Here is a 19,852-nt window from a genome sequence, read left to right on the forward strand (position 1 = left end):
TTCTGCCCCTGTGATTAAGAAATAAGGCAGTTAAAAATTCAGATGTGAACAGTCCTGTTTTGGTTCATACACACATAATATTTTAGTTAAAGTCTCTTCTGTCACTATGTGACTACAGGATAGCAAGGAACAAGGGGCTCCTATGCTATCCCTTATGCTGGGGGACTATAGGCAATGCCTAACCTCCGGATTACCCCTGATGGTGGAGATGCCGGAGTTCTGCGTCTTACTGTTCTCCTGACCAGAACTAATCTGTCCCCTTGACTCCAAGAAAGGAAGGAGTCAGATGGTAACGCAGATAAAGACAGGCAGGGTAAAAACAAAACTCAGACACACTGAAAACTCACAGGAAAAAACAGTAAGATATTAAGAAGAAAAGCAAGAGAAGGAAGGTAGCAACAAAAGGACAACAAGACTTAACACCACAACCATTCACAGCAATAAAGTACTAAAACAACCAATAAGTCTGAATCGAAACAACACCTCACCAGACCAGTATAGAGAAGCTATAGCTGGCATTAAAGGAAGTGTACTGCCAGCATATATAGGAGGGAAGTTATTGTGACTGGCTCCCCAACAGCATGTGATCAAAGGAGACTAACAGGCAGCTCAGTGGAAATTAACTCCTGCTAGCTGCCTATGAGCCAGCCAGAGTGCGTAGATGCCTGAGTTTGTCTGCACTGATCACTGATATTAGAGGGTACAGGTTAGGTATCAGGACCTCAATCAAAAAGATGTTAATGCAGGGCCAGACAAGCCGAGGTCTAGATCAGGGAGGATCATGGAGATGAAAATAGCCAGAATCACAAGCTGGGTCTAGATCAGGATTAAAACAACAGGAAAAAAAGTATGATGAAGGCATAGAACAGTTCATGATCCAAAGCATACCACATGATCTGTAACACACGGTGGAGGCAATGTGATGGTCGGGCATGCATGGCACAGGACAGAGGGAACTGGATGATTTCTGGGGATTTCAGAGACATACTGTGTGCTCAAATCCAGCCAAACTGATAGGTTGGCATTTCATAATACAGATGGACAATGACCCAAAACACAAAGTCAAAGCAACCCAGGAGTTTATTAAAGCAAGGAAGTGGAATATTCTTGATGAGACATCAACTTTTTTCAGCCCAATAGAGCCGCATTTCACTTAGTAAAGGCTAAACTTAAGACAGAAAGGCCCAGAAACAAACAGAAACTAAAAACCACTGCAGTAAAGGCCAGCAAAGCATTCGAAAGTAGAATCACAGCATCTGGTGATGTTCAAGACTTCTCTGTTCAAATATATATGGACCTAACTGTATAGAGGATTGTTTACAATGGACTCAGCAATCAGCAAATCTGTACAGTAGCCAAAGAGCAGAGAAGGAGGGGGATCCAGCTGCAGTTTCCCTCCATTGGAGAGTGTGCCTTGAGAGGGGTGGGTGTCATGTCTGATCTCCAGAGCACTCTGACATCATGCAGGACGACACTGCCCATTAAGCGAGAGTGAAAACATTGTGCAATACAGCTGTAACTCTGCACTTTACACTCGACCGACCTGTTCTTACTAATTATTTGTGGGAACACTGCCCTGTGCCTTTCTGAATATAAACACACAGGACACAGTTCAGAAGGAGTCATAGTCACCAGGGTTCAGGATGGCTCTGAATATCGGAGCTACACTTCTCCTGGCTACTTGGGTTACTCTCCTCATTTATCTCATTAAATGGTGGGGTAGGGTCAAACAGAAGGACCTCCCCCCAGGACCTACACCTCTGCCCTTCTTGGGGAATATTCTTCAGATCAGCACCTCAGAAATACCACAGTCATTGATTAAGGTAAGTGCACTTACATGTGCAGCGGCCCACGGGGCAGGTGATTAACCTACTCGATTTCGGGCCGGTCAGGCGATGTCACGGGTGGCCTTTGCTTGGTTCCGTTGCTCCAAGGCGTGCAGTGAAAGGGAGGGAAAGCGGGGTGTTATTATTATTATTATTTATTTATAGAACACCATTGATTCCATGGTGCTGTACATGAGAAGGGGGTTACATACTGAACACATATACAAGTTACAGTAGACAGACTAGTACAGGGGGAATAGGGCCCTGTCCTTACAGGCTTACATTCTAAACGATTTTGGGGAGGAGAAAGTAGGTGGGGTGTCGGTGGGGCGGCAGCTCCGCACGGTGGTGGCGCGACAGCTCCGCACGGTGGTGGCGCGGCAGCTCCGCACGGTGGTGGCGCGGCAGCTCCGCACGGTGGTGCGGCGACAGCTCCGCACGGTGGTGGGGCGACAGCTCCGCACGGTGGTGGGGCGACAGCTCCGCACGGTGGTGGGGCGGCAGCTCCGCATGGTGGTGGGGCGGCAGCTCCGCACGGTGGTGGGGCGGCAGCTCAGCACGGTCGTGGGGCGGCAGCTCAGCACGGTGGTGGGGCGGCAGCTCAGCACGGTGGTGGGGTCATTGAAGATTATAGGCAGTTCTGAACAGATGAGTTTTCAGGTTCCGTTTGAAGTTTGCAAGTGTAGTAGTCTGACGTGTTGAGGCAGCGAGTTCCAGAAGACTGGGGATGCTCGGGAGAAGTCTTGGAGGCAGTTGCATGAGGAGCGAATGAGAGAGGAGGAGAGAAGGAGATCTTGGGAGGACCGTAGATTACGTTTTGGAGTGTAGTGAGAGATTAGTTCAGAGATATACGGAGGAGACAGATTATGGACGGCTTTGTAGGTCAGTGTTAATAGTTTGAATTGGATACTATGGAAGATTGGGAGCCAGTGAAGGGACTTCCAGAGAGGAGAAGCGGGGTGGTATTGAGGTGAGAGATGGATCAGTCGGGCAGCAGAATTAAGGATGGTCTGGAGAGGGGCGAGCGTGTTAGCGGGGAGACCGCAGAGGAGGATGTTGCAGTAGTCGAGGCGGGAGATTATGAGAGCATGCACTAGCATTTTTGTAGATTGAGAATTGAGGAAGGGACGGATTCTGGAAATATTTTTGAGTTGAGGGCAGCAGGAGGTGGTGAGGGATTGAATATGTGGTATGAAGGACAGGGCAGAGTCAAAGGTCCCTCCGAGGCACCGAACTTTGGGTGCTGGGGAGAGCGTTATGTTATTTATTGTAATAGATCAGGTGGAGAGTGTAGGTGAGACGGAGGAAAGATGATCAGTTCAGTTTTGCCCACATTGAGCTTTAGGAAGCGAGAGGAGAAGAAGGAAGATATAGCAGATAGGCACTCTGGGATTCTCGACAGCAGAGAGGTGACATCTGCACCAGAGAGGTAGATCTGAGTGTCATCGGCATATAGGTGGTACTAGAAGCCATGGGACTTTGAGTTGTCCCAGGCCAAATGTATGGATGGAAAAGAGTAAGGGGCCCAGGACAGAGCCTTGAGGGACGCCAACACAGAGATGGCGGGATAAAGAAGTTGTGTGGGAGCGGGAGACACTAAAAGTGCGGTTGGAGAGGTATGAAGAGATCCAAGAGAGGGCGAGGTCTCTGACACCAAGGGTAGAGAGGATCTGTAGTAGGAGGGAGTGGTCAACAGTGTCAAAAGCTGAGGACAGGTCTAGAAGTAGGAGTATAGAGAAGTGGTTGTTAGCTTTGGCAGTAAGTAAGTCATTTGTGATTTTGGTCAGGGCAGTTTCAGTGGAATGATGTGGACGGGAGCCGGACTGTAGGTTGTCAAAGTGAGAGTTAGAGGAGAGGTCGGAGGAAAGTTCAGCATGGACGTGCTGTTCCAGGAGTTTTGAGGCGAATGGGAGTAGTGATATGGGGCGAAAGATGGTAGTAGAGGTTGGGTCGAGGGAAGGTTTCATTAGGATGGGTGTGACTGTTGCATGTTTAAAGGCAGAAGGGAAGGTGCCAGTTGTTAAAGATAGGTTGAAGAGATGGGTTAAGGCTGGAATTAGGATAGTGGTGAGGTTGGGGAGGAGGTGGGATGGGATCAGGTGCGCAGGTGGTGAGGTGCGCTTTTGAGAGAAGATGTGCAAGCTCTCCTTTGGTGATAGTGGAGAGGAAGTTTATGGGGGCAGTGGTCTGTTATATGAAGGGGTTGTGGCGGTTGAGCAGAAAAGACTTGTCTGGTTTCAAATTCTTCTGCGAAAATAAGGGAGGTTGGAGGGGGCAGTGGTGGGCGAAGAAGGGAGTTGAAAGTATTGAATAACTGTTTGGGGTTGTGTGTTAAAGAGGATATGAGGTTTCTGAAGTACTCCTGTTTAGCGGAGGTGAGGGCAAAACGAAATGTGTGAATTGCATTTTTGAATGTGGTGAAGTCTTCCTGGGAGTGCGTTTTCTTCCAGCGCAGCTGCAGCGCTAGACACTTGCCAAAGCTTTTTAGTGAGGCTGTTGTGCCAGGGTTGTCTATTGATTCGTCTCACTCTGCCGTGCACAAGAGGAGCAACTGAATCAATAGCTGATGTGAGAGTGGCGTTGTAGAAAGTGGTGGCACTGTTTGTGTCGTGGACTGAAGATATGGAGGACAGTGGTAGGATAGAGTCAGAAAAGGTGTGTATGTTGATGTGTGCGAGGTTTCTGCGAGGGTGTGATAGGTGCTGGACAGGGGTGGCAGGTGAGGAGGACAAGGCTGAGGTCAGTAGGTGGTGGTCAGATAAGGGGATAGGGGAGGTTGTGAGGTTAGATAGAGAGCAGAGACGGGTGAAGATAAGGTCTAATGTGTGTCTATCTTTATGGGTGGCAGAGGTGGACCACTGAGTTAGACCAAAAGATGAAGTGAGGGAGAGGAGTTTGGAGGCAGCTGACTGGCGGGTGTCGATGGGGATGTTGAAGTCACCCATGATGATAGTGGGAATGTCAGCAGAGAGAAAGTGTAGAAGCCAGGCAGAGAACTGGTCGATAAAGGAAGTGGTAGGGCCCGGGAGTCTGTATATGATGGCCACTTGGAGGTTGGAGGGAGAATAGATGCAAGCAGAGTGTACTTCAAAGGAAGGGAGGACAAGGGAGGGTAGAGGTGGGATTGGGTTGAAGCTGCAGTTGTTAGAAAGAAGGAGGCCCACTCCTCTACCCTGTCTATTGCCAGAGCGAGGAGTGTGGGTGAAGTGGAGGCCGTGTTTGGGGAAAGTTTGTTGTGACGCCACCTGTGGTATGCGGCCAGAGATTAGCCGCCGCTGCAGAATTCCTCGCCGGGGCAGGTGTTATGGCAGCTGGGATGGTGTCACTCCCCACAAGCGGAGCGGGCCCCAGGTGGATGATGAGTGTTATAATGGCCGTTGGCGCCCAAGCGCTGGGCGGCGATGCTGTTAAGGACAAGCCGATACAGTTTCTCGGGTCCAAGGTATCTTTTACTGACAACTTCAGCTGCCAGCCCAGCAATACCAGTCACCGCCGTGATGGCTCTGGTCGATCCCGGATCTACTGGAGGTCAGAACCGGTGTGGTAGTCTTCCTGCGCTTTGTAGTGTGGGTCCCTTTGGCTTGAAGCACTTATAGTCCCTTCCGTACTAGGTAGAGTACTGTTCCCTATGCCAGTAGCGGGGATCCCCTTGAGTCTGACCGTGATCAAGGCCCCGGAATCCTAGGTGCAACTTGGCTCTGGAAACTTGTATGGTCGGAGGAGCATGGAACCTCTCCGTTTGGCAGAGTTTGATGATGCAACGTTGAATTGCACCACCCTAGGGTGCTGCACCCTGAACTGCGCTGGCCCCAGGAGAACTGATACGGTATCTCCACAGCGACCGTTAAACTCCTATGTCCTACAGGAGCTACCAAGAAGTACGTCCGCTCACTATCTCTCCTGCTGGAGAACTCTCTACTTGCTGTGTGTGTGTCTCCTAACTCCCCCTGGTGGCTGCTCCTCCCCACACCCAGATCCAAAGCTAGTGGATTGGGCTCCCTGTTGCAATGGCATCCTGTAAATGCCACACTGTAGGCAACCCCTTTGATACCCAACCCTAGCCCAATACCCAGTAGGGAAGGGACAACCCTTGAGTGTATATGGTTGTGTATGGTGAAACCAGCATCAACCTCCCCTGGATCCATGATCAGTACTACACCCCGGTTGGAGTGCAGTACCCTGTGGCGACTAGAGCCTCAGGGGTGCCACACATGTAATCTTAGTCTTTGGTCGCATATTGATTCCTACTACACAGTAAAGGGTGCTTTACACGCTGCAACATCGCTAGCGATCTGCCGAGATCGCACATAAGTCGTTTTATAGCGTTGGTCACATGTGCGATCTCGGCAGATCGCATCTGCGATCTAGTGTGTCACATCGCTAACGGAATCGCTAGCGATGTCGCAGCGTGTAAAGCACCCTTAAGGCTATGTGCACATGTTGCAGATTTGCTGCTTTTTTCATGTTTTTTTTCTTACAGATTTCAATCAATACTGCAAGGAAATGTAAGGGGGTGTAAGGCTTGGTCGCCCCAGACCTGCAAATCCACTGTGTATGAAATTCAATGTTGAAAGTTTATGTTATGGTGTAATGTTTAAATGGCCAATAGGTTGCCACAGTGTGTAAGCTGCTTCCCTGGTGCTCCCGGGCTGGAGGGAGTTAGTGAAGGGAAGGGGCTTAGTTTGAAAAATAATGGTTAAGAAGTCAGTTAGTGTGAGGTGAGTCTCTGAGGGAGAAGAGCAGATGGCGTCTGTGAGACACGTGGTGGAGGAAAACCCCAATAACTCTAATAACTCTAATTTGGAGTAACCTTCTGGGTTGAATCCGGATGTCGAACATGTAGTGTGGCCCGAGTGGTGGCCATTCAGAGGAGGATACCTATTGAACCCCCTCAGTCAGCGGAAGGTCAGTTGGCTCATGAGAAGAGAGTAGGGCCTGACTGGTGGAAAGATTATTGTTTCTGCTGTAAACAATGAAGCTGAAGAAGAGGATGAGGAACTTAGGGACCCCAAAGGGTCTCCCCTTCCCGTTGCTGTCATTTTAGGACTGATCTGTCCTAAAAAACAAAGCATTATGATGATAATTGTTAGTATACTGTTTATATAAGAATATGTGCAGTGTAAATCATAACATTAGTTTGGCTGTGAAAAGCTAAAAGTCTTGTCTACTTTGGACAAAATGTTTTTATTTAGAAGAATCTCATTAAAAAAACTGATTTCACAGTGTCTCCTGCTGCTAAAATAATTGTCATGGGTGTGGCACAGATGACTGACAGTTCTGGGGTGTCCGACTGTAGAAGGTCACAGTGTTTGGCTGCGCAAACTACCTGACCATATATTATTGCTTGGTTTTCATCCCTTTCCCTTTAGGACCCTGCGGCGTTCCTCAGATTGTTAGCCGCTGTTCATCAGCACTTCCCTTGTGTCTTTATATACCTTCATTTCCTATTACCCAGTGCTGGTGATATTTCATATGCCTTTATCAAATTTTCACTGCAAGCAGCCGGCTTGCATACATCTGGAGAATATTGGTGGTTATTGCAATTTCTCTCCCTGAGTCATCTGGAGATAAATTGTTTGTGGTTTTCTCTTGTTTGTTATCCCTATGTGTCATTTAGCGCCTAGGGGAATTGATGAAGAGCTCATCCCATGCACTCCTTTTCTAAGGCCCAGATTACATTCAGCCTACGGCCCGATACTCAACTTGTTACATAAGTATAGAACCTATTTAGGGCAGTGAGGGAACCCAGGACCCAGTGGTAGGTTTGGTCAGCATCACCATCTCCAGCTTCCCTAGACACAGGGTTTCCCTTCCACTATTCGGTTGGTACTACCCCGTACCTAGCATGACTATAATCATCAATTAATTGTGATCTATGCAGAAACCAGCAACGAGTGTTTAATGTGCCTAGTGCCTACAGCACCTCCACAGGAGACATGAAGTATTACATTTCACCCTATAGGCTAAAAACAATGCATGGACGTGTTGGGTCCTCCAGAGAGATGCTTTTTGTACTTACCTGTCAAAAATATGGAAGTCCTAAAATGAGAAAAATGTGGTCGATACCATAAACTCAAAAATTAATTTATAGTTTATTAAAGGTCTATACCGCATTCAGCAGTGCTTTTATATCTCTCTAGCTCAGTGAGACATATGGACCCGTCTACACCATCTACTTAGCAAACCTCCGGACCATAGTACTGGTTGGGTACGATGCTGTGAAGGAAGCGTTGGTGGACTGCAGCGATGCATTTAGTGACAGAGGAGACACCGGAGCAGGGGAATTTTTTTCTAAGGATTTTGGTAAGTTGCTTAAAGGGGTATTCCCATCTCCAAGATCTTATTCTAATATGTAGTGTGCATAATAACAATATTATTAGAAAATACCTCCAAGTCGAAATGTAGAATAGTTCTCTTGATATAGCCATGTCCCTTACCTGATGTGCAGAGTATTGCAACTTAGGTGTGGTTCCCCATGTAGTGTCCATTTCCATGAGATACCAGAAGCATAGAGTGTTTTACATAAATGCTGTAATTTTCTATGTACAGGCATATGAAAAAGTTTGGGCACCCCTATTAATGTTAACCTTTTTTCTTTATAACAATTTGGGGTTTTGCAACAGCTATTTCAGTTTCATATATCTAATAACTGATGGACTGAGTAATATTTCTGGATTGAAATGAGGTTTATTGTACTAACAGAAAATGTGCAATCCGCATTGAAACAAAATTTGACCGGTGCAAAAGTATGGGCACCCTTATCAATTTCTTGATTTGAACACTCCTAACTACTTTTTACTGACTTACTAAAGCACTAAATTGGTTTTGTAACCTCATTGAACTTTGAACTTCATAGGCAGATGTATCCAATCATGAGAAAAGGTATTTAAGGTGGCCACTTGCAAGTTGTTCTCCCATTTGAATCTCCTATGAAGAGGGGCATCATGGGCTCCTCAAAACAACTCTCAAATGATCTGAAAACAAAGATTATTCAACATAGTTGTTCAGGGGAAGGATACAAAAGTTGTCTCAGAGATTTAAACTGTCAGTTTCCACTGTGAGGAACATAGTAAGGAAATGGAAGAACACAGGTACAGTTCTTGTTAAGCCCAGAAGTGGCAGGCCAAGAAAAATATCAGAAAGGCAGAGAAGAAGAATGGTGAGAACAGTCAAGGACTGTTACGGGGGGCTGTCTGATAATAAAACCTAAAGGAATGTCAGACAGTCAGGGTCCACCGTGCAAAGACTCTGCTGCAGACTATGGCAGAGGATAAGGGGTATATAAGTGTGCCACTGTAAAAAATAATAACACAAGTGCAGAGTGCAATACCTCTGTTAAACTCACAGAGGAATATAATTAGAAAATAAAGCAATTCCTCCCTTACTTGGAGGGTATGTGGAATGGTCTCTGTTAAAGATCACAGAGACAAAAGTAGTGAGTGTGAAATGGCACCTACCTAGGTCCGTTCCTCTAGTGGTGCCAGGAGACGGACAGCAGCGTAAGCCGCACAAAGCTCCTACCTGCGTTCGCTCCACTAGTGTGCGAGGACACGAACCACTAGATATGGCACCTGCCTAGGTCTGCTCTTCTAGTGGTGCAAAAGAGACGGACAGCAGCGTAAGCCGCACAAAGCTCCTACCTGCGTTCGCTCCACTAGTGTGCGAGGACACGAACCACTAGATATGGCACCTGCCTAGGTCCGCTCTTCTAGTGGTGCAAAAGAGATGGACAGCAGCATAAGCCACACAAAGCTCCTACCTCTGTTCGCTCCCCTAGTGTGCGAGGATACGAACAACTGCCAGACGCAGTATAAGGAACGTTACCCTAGCGGCAACGTCCACCTACGAGTTGAATCACAAGGCCCAGCCGGACCATGTGCCTCAGGCACCTGCCTATGTCCGCTCCACTAAGAGGTAAGGATACGGACTGCAGCCGAAGCTGTAAGGTATAAGAACGCTACCCTGCCGGTAGCGCTCACGTAACATAGACAGAGAGATGCCTAGAGGGACGTGCACAGGGCGTCTACCCTCATGCATGAACCAAGAGGACTGAGCGCCGGGCGGCATGCGTCAGGGTCTTATATAGACTCTGTGCCTCATCCAAGATGGAGGACACCAGAGCCAATCCGCTGCCAGAATGACAGCAATGACGTCACGCTGGCCTATCACCGAGCAAAGCGTCACAAGCACATGACCTGCGACCAATCGGCATAGAAGGTGTCAGAGACATGTGACCACGTGTCACAAGCACATGACCAGTGGCCAATCAGCTTAGAAGGTGTCAGAGACATGTGACCTCGTGTCAGCGATGATGTCACTCGCACATGTGCAATGGCTCCAAGATAGGACTTAGTCTCCAGCGCTTGCACATGTGCAGTAGCAAGAAATCCGGACATAGTCTCCAGAGCCACAGCAACCGTAACAAGGACAATCCACAGACCACCTCCAAAGACCTGCAGCTTCATCTTGCTGCAGATGGTGTCAATGTGCATCGATCAACAATACAGCACACGTTGCACAAGGAGAAGCTGTATGGGAGAGTGATGCGAAAGAATCCGTTTCTGCAAGCACGCCACAAACAGAGTCGCCTGAGGTATGCAAAAGCACATTTGGACAAGCCAGTTACATTTTGGACGAAGGTCCTGTGGACTGATGAAACAAAGATTGAGTTATTTGGTCATACAAAAAGGCGTTATGCATGGAGTCAAAAAAACATGGCATTCCAAGAAAAGCACTTGCTACACACAGTAAAATTTGGTGGAGGCTCCATCATGCTTTGGGGCTATGTGGCCAATGCCGGCACTGGGAATCTTGTTAAAGTTGAGGGTCGCAAATATTCAACTCAGTATCAGCAGATTCTTGACAATAATGTGCAAGAATCAGTGACGAAGTTGAAGTTATGCCGGCGATGGATATTTCAGCAAGACAATGATCCAAAACACCGCTCCAAATCTACTCAAGCATTCATGCAGAAGAACAATTACAATGTTCTGGAATGGCCATCCCAGTCCCCAGACCTGAATATCATTGAAAATCTGTGGGATGATTTGAAGCGGGCTGTCCATGCTCGGCGACCATCAAACTTAACTGAACTGGAATTGTTTTTGTAAACAGGAATGGTCAAATATACCTTCATCCAGGATCCAGGAACTCATTAAAAGCTACAGGAAGCGACTAGAGGCTGTGATTTTAGCAAGAGGAGGATCTACAAAATATTAATGTCACTTTTATGTTGAGGTGCCCATACTTTTGCACAGGTCAAATTTTGTTTAAATGCGGATTGCACATTTTCTGTTAGTACAATAAACCTCATTTCAATCCAGAAATATTACTGAGTCCATCAGTTATTAGATATATGAAACTGAAATAGCTGCTGCAAAAACCCAAATTGTTATAAAGAAAAAAGGTTAACATTAATAGGGGTGCCCAGACTTTTTCATATGACTGTATATTGTATACTGTAGCATATTGTGAAGACCTGCTAACAGGCAGCACTCAGAGGGTTAAGCTTCCCCTGTGCAGTCAGCCAATGACTGTAGCTGTATGAGTCACATGTGAGTGGGAGGAGCTAACTCCGACTACATAGTGAAAGCATAGAGTCGGTTGGGAGGCGGCAGTTGAGAGAGGACAACAAGGGAATTGATGTCCTCCATTTTGAGAGAATTTCTGAGGAAAAAGAGGGAGTTGACGACCTCCATTTTGAGCAGATTTCTGAGGACAAAGAGCGAGTTGAATTCCTCCATTTTGAGAGGATTTCTGAGGAAAAAGAGGGAGTTGACAACCTTCATTTTGAGAAGATTTCTGAGGAAAAAGAGCGAGTTGAATTCCTCCATTTTGAGAGGATTTCTGAGGAAAAAGAGGGAGTTGACGTGTTCTATTTTGAGAGGATTTCTAACATATCACTAGAAGGAAAAGTTACCTTAGAGGTGAAGCACAACTCAGCCTAAAATAAGGAGAACTGAGTGAGAGTTACCACAGAGACAGTGAACTGATGTAATAAGAAAAGTTTTCCATCAGAGGTCTGCCTGTCTGGTGTGGGCCAATCTTCAACTGTAGGTGTGGAAAACAATGAGCAGCCATCACTACCTGTAAATAGTTATTTGATCTGTTGACCAGTAAAAAAACTGTCCATTACCAAAGCAGAGTTGTTTTCTGATAAAAGATTAACAACAACTATCACCACCATCGGACTCTACTGTGCACCACATGAGGTTATCACAGTTTTTGGAATCATGAACAGGATGTTACCTCTGTGCCTTATATGCACTGAAGAGAGTGTTATGTTATGCTGTTGATATTGAAGGAAATTGATGAGGAAATACCTCAGAAAGTGTCAGTATTTATTGCCTTAAAGAGAACCTGTCAGGTCCAATATGCACCCAGAACCATGAGCAGTTCTGGGTGTATATTGCTAATCCCTGCCTAACGGTCCCTGTATACACTAATATAGATAAAGGGATCTTTAAAAAAAGGATTTCTAAAGCTGTTTTATCTGGTGCTAATGAGTGCAGTGACTAGTTCTAATGGCGTTTATCCCCTAAGCTAGTCAGTCCACATAGCATGCTAGCATGCCCCTGTAGGCGTACTAACATACTACTGAATACGCAGTGACACCGCACATACCTCCCCGTTCATGACGGCCGGCGGAGGATGGATGCGCACTGAGCATGATCCAGAGTCTTCAGCATTTCTGGTCACTGTACTTCACTGAAGCCAGGAAGCTTACACCTGACATCGGGTACACCGAATCATGCGCACTGCTCATCCATCCTCCACCGGTCACCTTGAACAGTGAGGCATGTTCAGCGTCGCTGTGTATTCATTAGCAGATTGAACTTTGCAAAGGATGTAAGACTCAAGCCGCATACAGGGTTATCCTGGAAAAACAGTTGCTTCCTTCTGCTCAGGTAATGTTCCCCAACTCTGAGGATTGTTTTTTCCAGCAGGATAATGTGCAATGCCACACAGCTAGGTCAATCAATGTGTGGCTGAAGGACCAACACATGAAAACCCTGTCATGGCCATCCCAATCTCCAGACCTCAACCCTATTGAAAACCTCTAGAATGTAACCAAGAGGAAGATGGATAGTCACAAGCCATCAAACAAAGAAATTCTTACTTTTTTGCACCAGGAGTGGCATAAGGTCACCCAAAAGCAGTATGAAAGACTGGTGGAAAGCAGCCAAGACGCATGAAAGCTGGAATTAAAAGTCATGGTTATTCCACAAAATATTGATTTCTGAACTCTTCCTGAGATAAAACATTATTAGTATTGTTGTTTCTAAATGATTATGAACTTGTTTTCTTTGCCTTATTTGAGGTCTGAAAGCAATGCATTGTTTTGTTATTTTGACCATTTCTCATTTTCAGAAAATAAATACATTTATTGCTTGGAAATTCGGAGACGTTGTCAGTAGTTTATAGAATAAAAGAACAATTCAAAAATATAAAGAGAAAAATCAGAAAAACTAAAAATTTTGCAGTGGTCTCTTAATTTTTGCCAGAGCTGTATATATATATATATATATATATATATATATATATATATATACATACATATATATATATATATATATATATACATATATATTATATATATATAAAAATTATTGCCAACAAAGACGTAAGGTCCCGTTACACGCGACGTATCTAACGATATATCGCCAGGGTCACGGATTCCGTGACGCACATCCGGCATCGTTATCGACGTCGTTGCATGTGACACCAACGAGCGGCCGTTAACGATGGAAAATACTTACCAAATCGTCCATCGTTGACACGTCGTTCATTTTCAAAAAATCGTCGAGGACGCAGGTTGTCCGTCGTTCCCGAGGCAGCACACATCGCTATTTGTGACACCTCGGGAATGACGAACTACAGCTTACCTGCGGCCGCTGGCAATGAGGAAGGAAGGAGGTGGGCGGGATGTTACGGCCGCTCATCTCCGCCCCTTCTATTGGGCGGCTGCTTAGTGACGCCGCTGTGACGCCGTACGAACCGCCCCCTTAGAAAGGAGGCGGTTCGCCGGCCACAGCAACGTTGCTAGGCAGGTAAATCCTAACAATATTGTGCTCCACGGGCAGCGATTTGCCCGTGACGCACAAACGACGGGGGCGGGTACGCTCGCTAGCGATATCGCTGCGTGTAAAGCCCCCTTAAGTGGACAAAATTGTACACTCTCAACTTTGTGCACTCTAACCACACCCTTGAACTTACAGAAGAAGGATAGATCCAGCGAGCCAAATTTGTGATGAATAAAAAATCTTTTTCTTTATTTCAAATATAGATTAAAAAATCTTTTCAATAGCTCATGGCAATAATAAAGGTTTAGCCGAAACGCGTCTTGCCGTGCGCTCTACAGCAGTAATTTTTCATGTCTGCCTGTATTTGTACTATGCTGCTATAAGAGTTTTTAATCTACAGTTGAAATAAAGAAAAAGATTTTTCTTTGTCGCTCCATTGGGAGACCCAGACAATTGGGTGTATAGCTTCTGCCTCCGGAGGCCACACAAAGTATTACACTTTAAAAAGTGTAACCCCTCCCCTCTGCCTATACACCCTCCCGTGCATCACGGGCTCCTCAGTTTTTATGCTTTGTGTGGAAGGAGGCACACATCCACTCATGCTCCCATTTTAGTCAGCAGCAGCTGCTGATTTTATCGGTTGGAAGAAAAGAGGGCCCCCACAGGGCCCCCGGCATGCTCCCTTCTCACTCCACTAAGTCGGCGGTGCTGTTAAGGTTGAGGTACCCATTGCGGGTGCAGAGGCTGGAGCCACATGCCGTTGTCCTTCACTATCCCTTAGAGGCTCTGGGAGAAGTGGGATCCTAACCGGTCATCCATTCACTGGGACCGGGCTCCCTCCGCAGCCCCTGTGGGAATCTGCCGGACAGGAGACTTGGTATCATCAGGGACAGGGCCCTGCATCTAAAGGTACTCTGTGTCCCCATGGGGACGGTGCATGGAGCGCTTGTTTCACAGACGCTGCAGCTGCTGCTGGTTTTGTGACGACCGGGACTTCCGCGCCGACCGCGCCTGTTTGCCGGCCGCGGTATTAAATTTAGTCCCCGGCTTCATGCGGCCTAGTACCATAACTCCCGCCCCCGGGCCTGCCAGTCAGGGGTAAGGGCGGGACGGTCGACCTGACGTCGACAGTGAGGGCTGGAGCATACTTTAGGTTTCCTCCCCCCCCTCACTGATCACTGTGGGGCACCAGATTCCCGCACTTTACTAGTCGCCGCCCACGGCTCCCTCCTCCCCTGAGAGCTCCGGCAGCCATTTTTACAATCACATTCTGCCGGTGGAGGATTTCAGGAACGAGCTCTGCAGCTCTGGGAGGCCCAAGGCAGGGAATCTGGTGGACATCATGGCGTCACGGCACAACAACAAAGTCCCGGCATTCATGGCACGGTCTCAAGATCACAGAGCTCTGGCGGCGGACGCATTAGTTCAGGATTGGTCGCAGTTTCGACTGCCTTATGTATTTCCCCCTCTGGCGATGCTGCCCAGAGTGCTGCGCAAAGTCAGGTCCGACTGTCGTCGCGCCATTCTCGTCGCTCCAGATTGGCCGAGGCGGTCGTGGTACCCGGATCTGTGGCACCTCACGGTGGGTCAACCGTGGGCGCTCCCAGACCGACCAGACTTGCTGTCTCAAGGGCCATTTTTCCATCTGAATTCTGCGGCCCTCAACCTGACTGTGTGGCCATTGAGTCCTGGCTCCTAGCGTCCTCAGGGTTATCTCAAGATGTCATTGCCACTATGAGACAGGCCAGGAAACCAACGTCCGCCAAGATCTATCACAGATCTTGGAGGATCTTCTTATCCTGGTGCTCTGATAAGGGTTTTACCCCCTGGCCGTTTGCCTTACCCACTTTTCTTTCCTTCCTTCAATCCGGAATGGACAAGGGTTTGTCTCTCGGCTCTCTCAAGGGACAAGTATCGGCGCTATCCGTATTTTTTCAAAAGCGTCTAGCCAGGCTTCCGCAGGTCCGCACGTTCTTGCAAGGAGTTTGCCACATAGTCCCACCTTACAAGCGGCCGCTGGAACCCTGGGATCTTAACAGGGTGCTAAGGGCTCTTCAGAAACCACCTTTCGAGCCGCTGCGGGATGTCTCTTTATCACGTCTTTCGCAGAAGGTGGCATTTCTAGTGGCAGTTACATCGCTCCGTAGAGTGTCGGAGCTAGCAGCGTTGTCATGCAAAGCCCCCTTCCTGGTTTTTCACCAGGATAAGGTGGTTCTGCGTCCGGTCCCGGAATTTCTCCCTAAGGTGGTATCCCCTTTTCATCTCAATCAGGATATCTCCTTACCTTCATTTTGCCCTCATCCAGTTCCCCAATGTGAAAAGGATTTGCACTCGTTAGATCTGGTGAGAGCACTCCGGCTCTACGTGTCTCGCACGGCACCCCTGCGCCTATCTGATGCGCTCTTTGTCCTTGTCGCTGGCCAGCGTAAGGGTTCGCAGGCTTCCAAGTCAACCTTGGCTCGGTGGATCAAGGAACCGATTCTTGAAGCCTACCGTTCTTCTGGGCTTCCGCTTCCTTTGGGGCTGAAAGCCCATTCTACCAGAGCCGTGGGTGAGTCCTGGGCATTGCGGCACCGGGCTATGGCTCAGCAGGTGTGTCAGGCAGCTACCTGGTCTAGTCTGCACACTTTCACGAAACACTATCAGGTGCATACCTATGCTTCGGCAGACGCCAGTCTAGGTAGGCGAGTCCTTCAGGCGGCGGTTGCCCACCTGTAAGAGGGGGCTGTTTCGGCTCTTGTTATTGAGGTATTCTTTTACCCACCCAGGGACTGCTTTTGGACGTCCCAATTGTCTGGGTCTCCCAATGGAGCGACAAAGAAGAAGGGAATTTTGTTTACTTACCGTAAATTCCTTTTCTTCTAGCTCCTATTGGGAGACCCAGCACCCGCCCCTGTTCCCTTCGGGCTGTTTGTTCGTTTGTGTACACATGTTGTTCTTTTGGTTCATGGTTTTCAGTTCTCCGAACATCCTTCGGATTGAATTTACCTTAGACCAATTTATAAGTTTCCTCCTTCCTGCTTTTGCACCAAAACTGAGGAGCCCGTGATGCACGGGAGGGTGTATAGGCAGAGGGGAGGGGTTACACTTTTTAAAGTGTAATACTTTGTGTGGCCTCCGGAGGCAGAAGCTATACACCCAATTGTCTGGGTCTCCCAATAGGAGCTAGAAGAAAAGGAATTTACGGTAAGTAAACAAAATTCCCTTCTTTTTTCATCACAAATTCTCTCGCTGGATCTATCCTTCTTCTATATCAATTGTTGCAAGAGCTCCTGCCATTTATCCGTTGCTAGGCATCTATATGGAATAGCAGCCTATTCATTGAATCTACTTGGTAAGCTGGCATTTTTTTCTTCTTTTTTCTTGATCTTACAGGGGTCATTGCAAGTAATGGAGAAAGATGGAAAATCCTTCGTCGATTTTCCTTGACAACATTGAGAAATTTTGGAATGGGAAAGAGAAGCATCGAAGAAAGAATCCAAGAAGAAGCCCGATGTCTGACTGAGAAATTCATGAAGGATAAAGGTAGGTGTTAATGGGTAGGTAGGATTATAAGTGATAGGTCTGCAGCTTAAACTACTGATATGAAGACATTTATAGCTTTTACCGCAATAGTAAAATGGTGACAATTACAATAACAACCACTTGCTCAAGCTTTTTCAACTTCAAAAAAATTATAGTGACGTCATTTTTTTTTCTTACAAATAATGAAAAAAGTCTGGCACCTTTTTCCAACCATCAAGAAGTTCTAAAACCGTCATAGAACTTCTTGATGGTTTTTAAACTTATCAAACCGTGAACATGCCTAAGTAACTTGGGAGAACAAAGGACCAGCCAGCTTGAAATTCAACATTACGAGTTTTGAAGTGGTCACACTTCTTTCTCAGGAGAATCACCGAATTTGATGGTTCTCTTGAGGAAGAAGTGTGACCACTTTGAAACGAGTTGAGAAATAAACCGCCTTTCATCGGCATCTTGTATATTGGTCTCTCGTTACTTCTCAGCAGTGCAGTCATCACCACGCCTTGAAATTTAACATTACCGGTTCTTCTTTTTTCCCCATTGTGTACAATTAGGAAACTGTTTGGATATTCACTCAGTCAGTGATCCCATAAAATTGATGGGTAAAGTCAACATTAAAATGAGGACAGAACAGCTCAAATAGGATCTTATCGGACAGATATACGAAGATGATATGTTGAAATACACTCACATTGTTAAGTTTTGTGTCTCACAACAATATCAAAAGCTTGTAATAAGCTGCTGAATGAAGCCAGGAGCCCCAAGGCTGTGAAGGAACCAAAGATATGGCATGTGATGACTGCGCTGCTGAAAAATAACAAGAGACCAATATGTAAGATCCAGATGAAAGTTGGTTTATTTCTCAAAGCGTTTCGAAGTGGTGACACTTCTTTCTCAGGAGAACCACCAATGGTATTCCTGAGGAGAAGTGTGACAACTTTGAAACGAGTTGAGAAATAAACCAACTTTCATCTGCATGTTGCATATTGGTCTCTCGTTACTTCTCAGCAGCTCAGTCATCACCACGCCATACATGACAGATGTGCAGTACTACTCTGGAGTAGTAATCTTTACCATGGTCCATATTTTCTTAATATGTATGGTATTGCATATCAATGACTGACCACATCTCTATATTTACTTACAGACGCACCAGTCAACCCAATAAATATATTGCGGCTCACTGTTTCCAATGTCATTTGCTCCGTTGTGTTTGGAAAAAGATTTGACTATGAAGACCAAAAATTTTTGACCCTATTGTCACATATTAATGAACTTTCCCAGCTGTTCAACAGCAAGTCAGGACAGGTAAAAACTATATGGTTCCACCTACAAACAAACCCAATGTTTTCCTGCAGTCATACTCCCTTCTGCCTGACCCCAACATTTTTTTGTTTACTAAAAACTAGGGGACAAATCAAAGAGACGATGTCCTTAATTCAGCAAAGCAATTTTGACATAATTCATACTTAAATTCCTTTGTAAAGTTGCAAAATTTTGGTGCAACGTGGCAAAAATGTTGCTACTTTTTGGCATTTTCACACCAGTTTTCCCCAGCTACGCCAAAATGGGTGAAGCTGAGGAGAGACGGGGTACAGTGGGGGCGTCACACCCAAGCTAGTCTATTTCATGAAGAACTGTGGCATGACTTACGCAAGCAAACTTATACAAGTCAGCGACTGGTATAAAGGTGCCGCCCCGGAGCAGACCGGGGTGCTCGGATCCGGGGTGGTCGTGGCTCGAGGGGTCCGGACCTGGGCTCGGCAAATATTCCGATCCTCGAAAGGGGATTATTTACAGGGGAGAAATTTGTGACGCCACCTGCGGGTTGCGTTAATGGAAGTACCGCCGCTGCTGGAAGGAGTACCGGGGCAGACGGTGTGGAGCAGCAAGGTATCAGTCCCTCCGCAGGTAGGGAAGGCCCCGGCCTCTGGGGTTTTGGTGGATTTGGGAAGGCAGGAATCCGGGGTCACTGTACTCACTGTGGTAGTCGTGATGTTGGATGAGGTTTATAAAGTAGACACACACACTGCAGGTAAACCAAAGTCTCTATGTACCACTGCCACTGCGGGGAGCCCGTCCAGGTATCCGCTCCCACCAGTGTCACTTGGTAATCCGGAGCCTGCCTCCGTGCACAATTTAGTTGTCTGTTTGTGGCCCCTTGGCTTAAAGCTGTTAGGGCCCCGCTCACTATGTTTAGTGTAGCTGTGCTCTTGATGGCTGGCACTTAAGATTTCAGTGGGTTGATTTGTTTGAAAAACCCTATCTCCCGCATTGTGCTGATGCCTTTAATCTCTGAGCTCTTAGGGAAATTCATAAAGATACTCTCCTTCCCAGGTTAATTATCAGGACGTTGAATCGGTTCCTGACCTAGGGTCCTGTACCCCTTCGTGCTCGGTACCAGTCCGGTTATTGGGCTTTCTGGTGCCGATAGTCCTCCAAGACTACGTCCGTCACACCCCTGTCCAACGTCCCTGCAAC

General features: G+C 46.9%; 1 protein-coding gene across 1 annotated transcript in view; it reads left to right on the forward strand.

Annotated features, from left to right (window-relative positions):
- Positions 1–1,553: 1,553 nt before the first annotated feature.
- LOC142251076 (cytochrome P450 2G1-like) overlaps positions 1,554–19,852 on the forward strand; it is a 30,463-nt gene continuing 12,164 nt past the window's right edge. The window contains exons 1-4 of the mRNA XM_075323585.1: positions 1,554–1,823; positions 7,967–8,129; positions 17,225–17,374; positions 18,519–18,679. Of these exons, the coding sequence (XP_075179700.1) occupies positions 1,644–1,823; positions 7,967–8,129; positions 17,225–17,374; positions 18,519–18,679 (654 nt within the window). The 5' untranslated portion in view covers positions 1,554–1,643. The remainder of the gene's footprint in view (positions 1,824–7,966; positions 8,130–17,224; positions 17,375–18,518; positions 18,680–19,852) is intronic.

This window comes from Anomaloglossus baeobatrachus, chromosome 9 (assembly GCF_048569485.1).
Source record: "Anomaloglossus baeobatrachus isolate aAnoBae1 chromosome 9, aAnoBae1.hap1, whole genome shotgun sequence".
In the NCBI taxonomy this organism is placed as follows: domain Eukaryota; kingdom Metazoa; phylum Chordata; class Amphibia; order Anura; family Aromobatidae; genus Anomaloglossus; species Anomaloglossus baeobatrachus.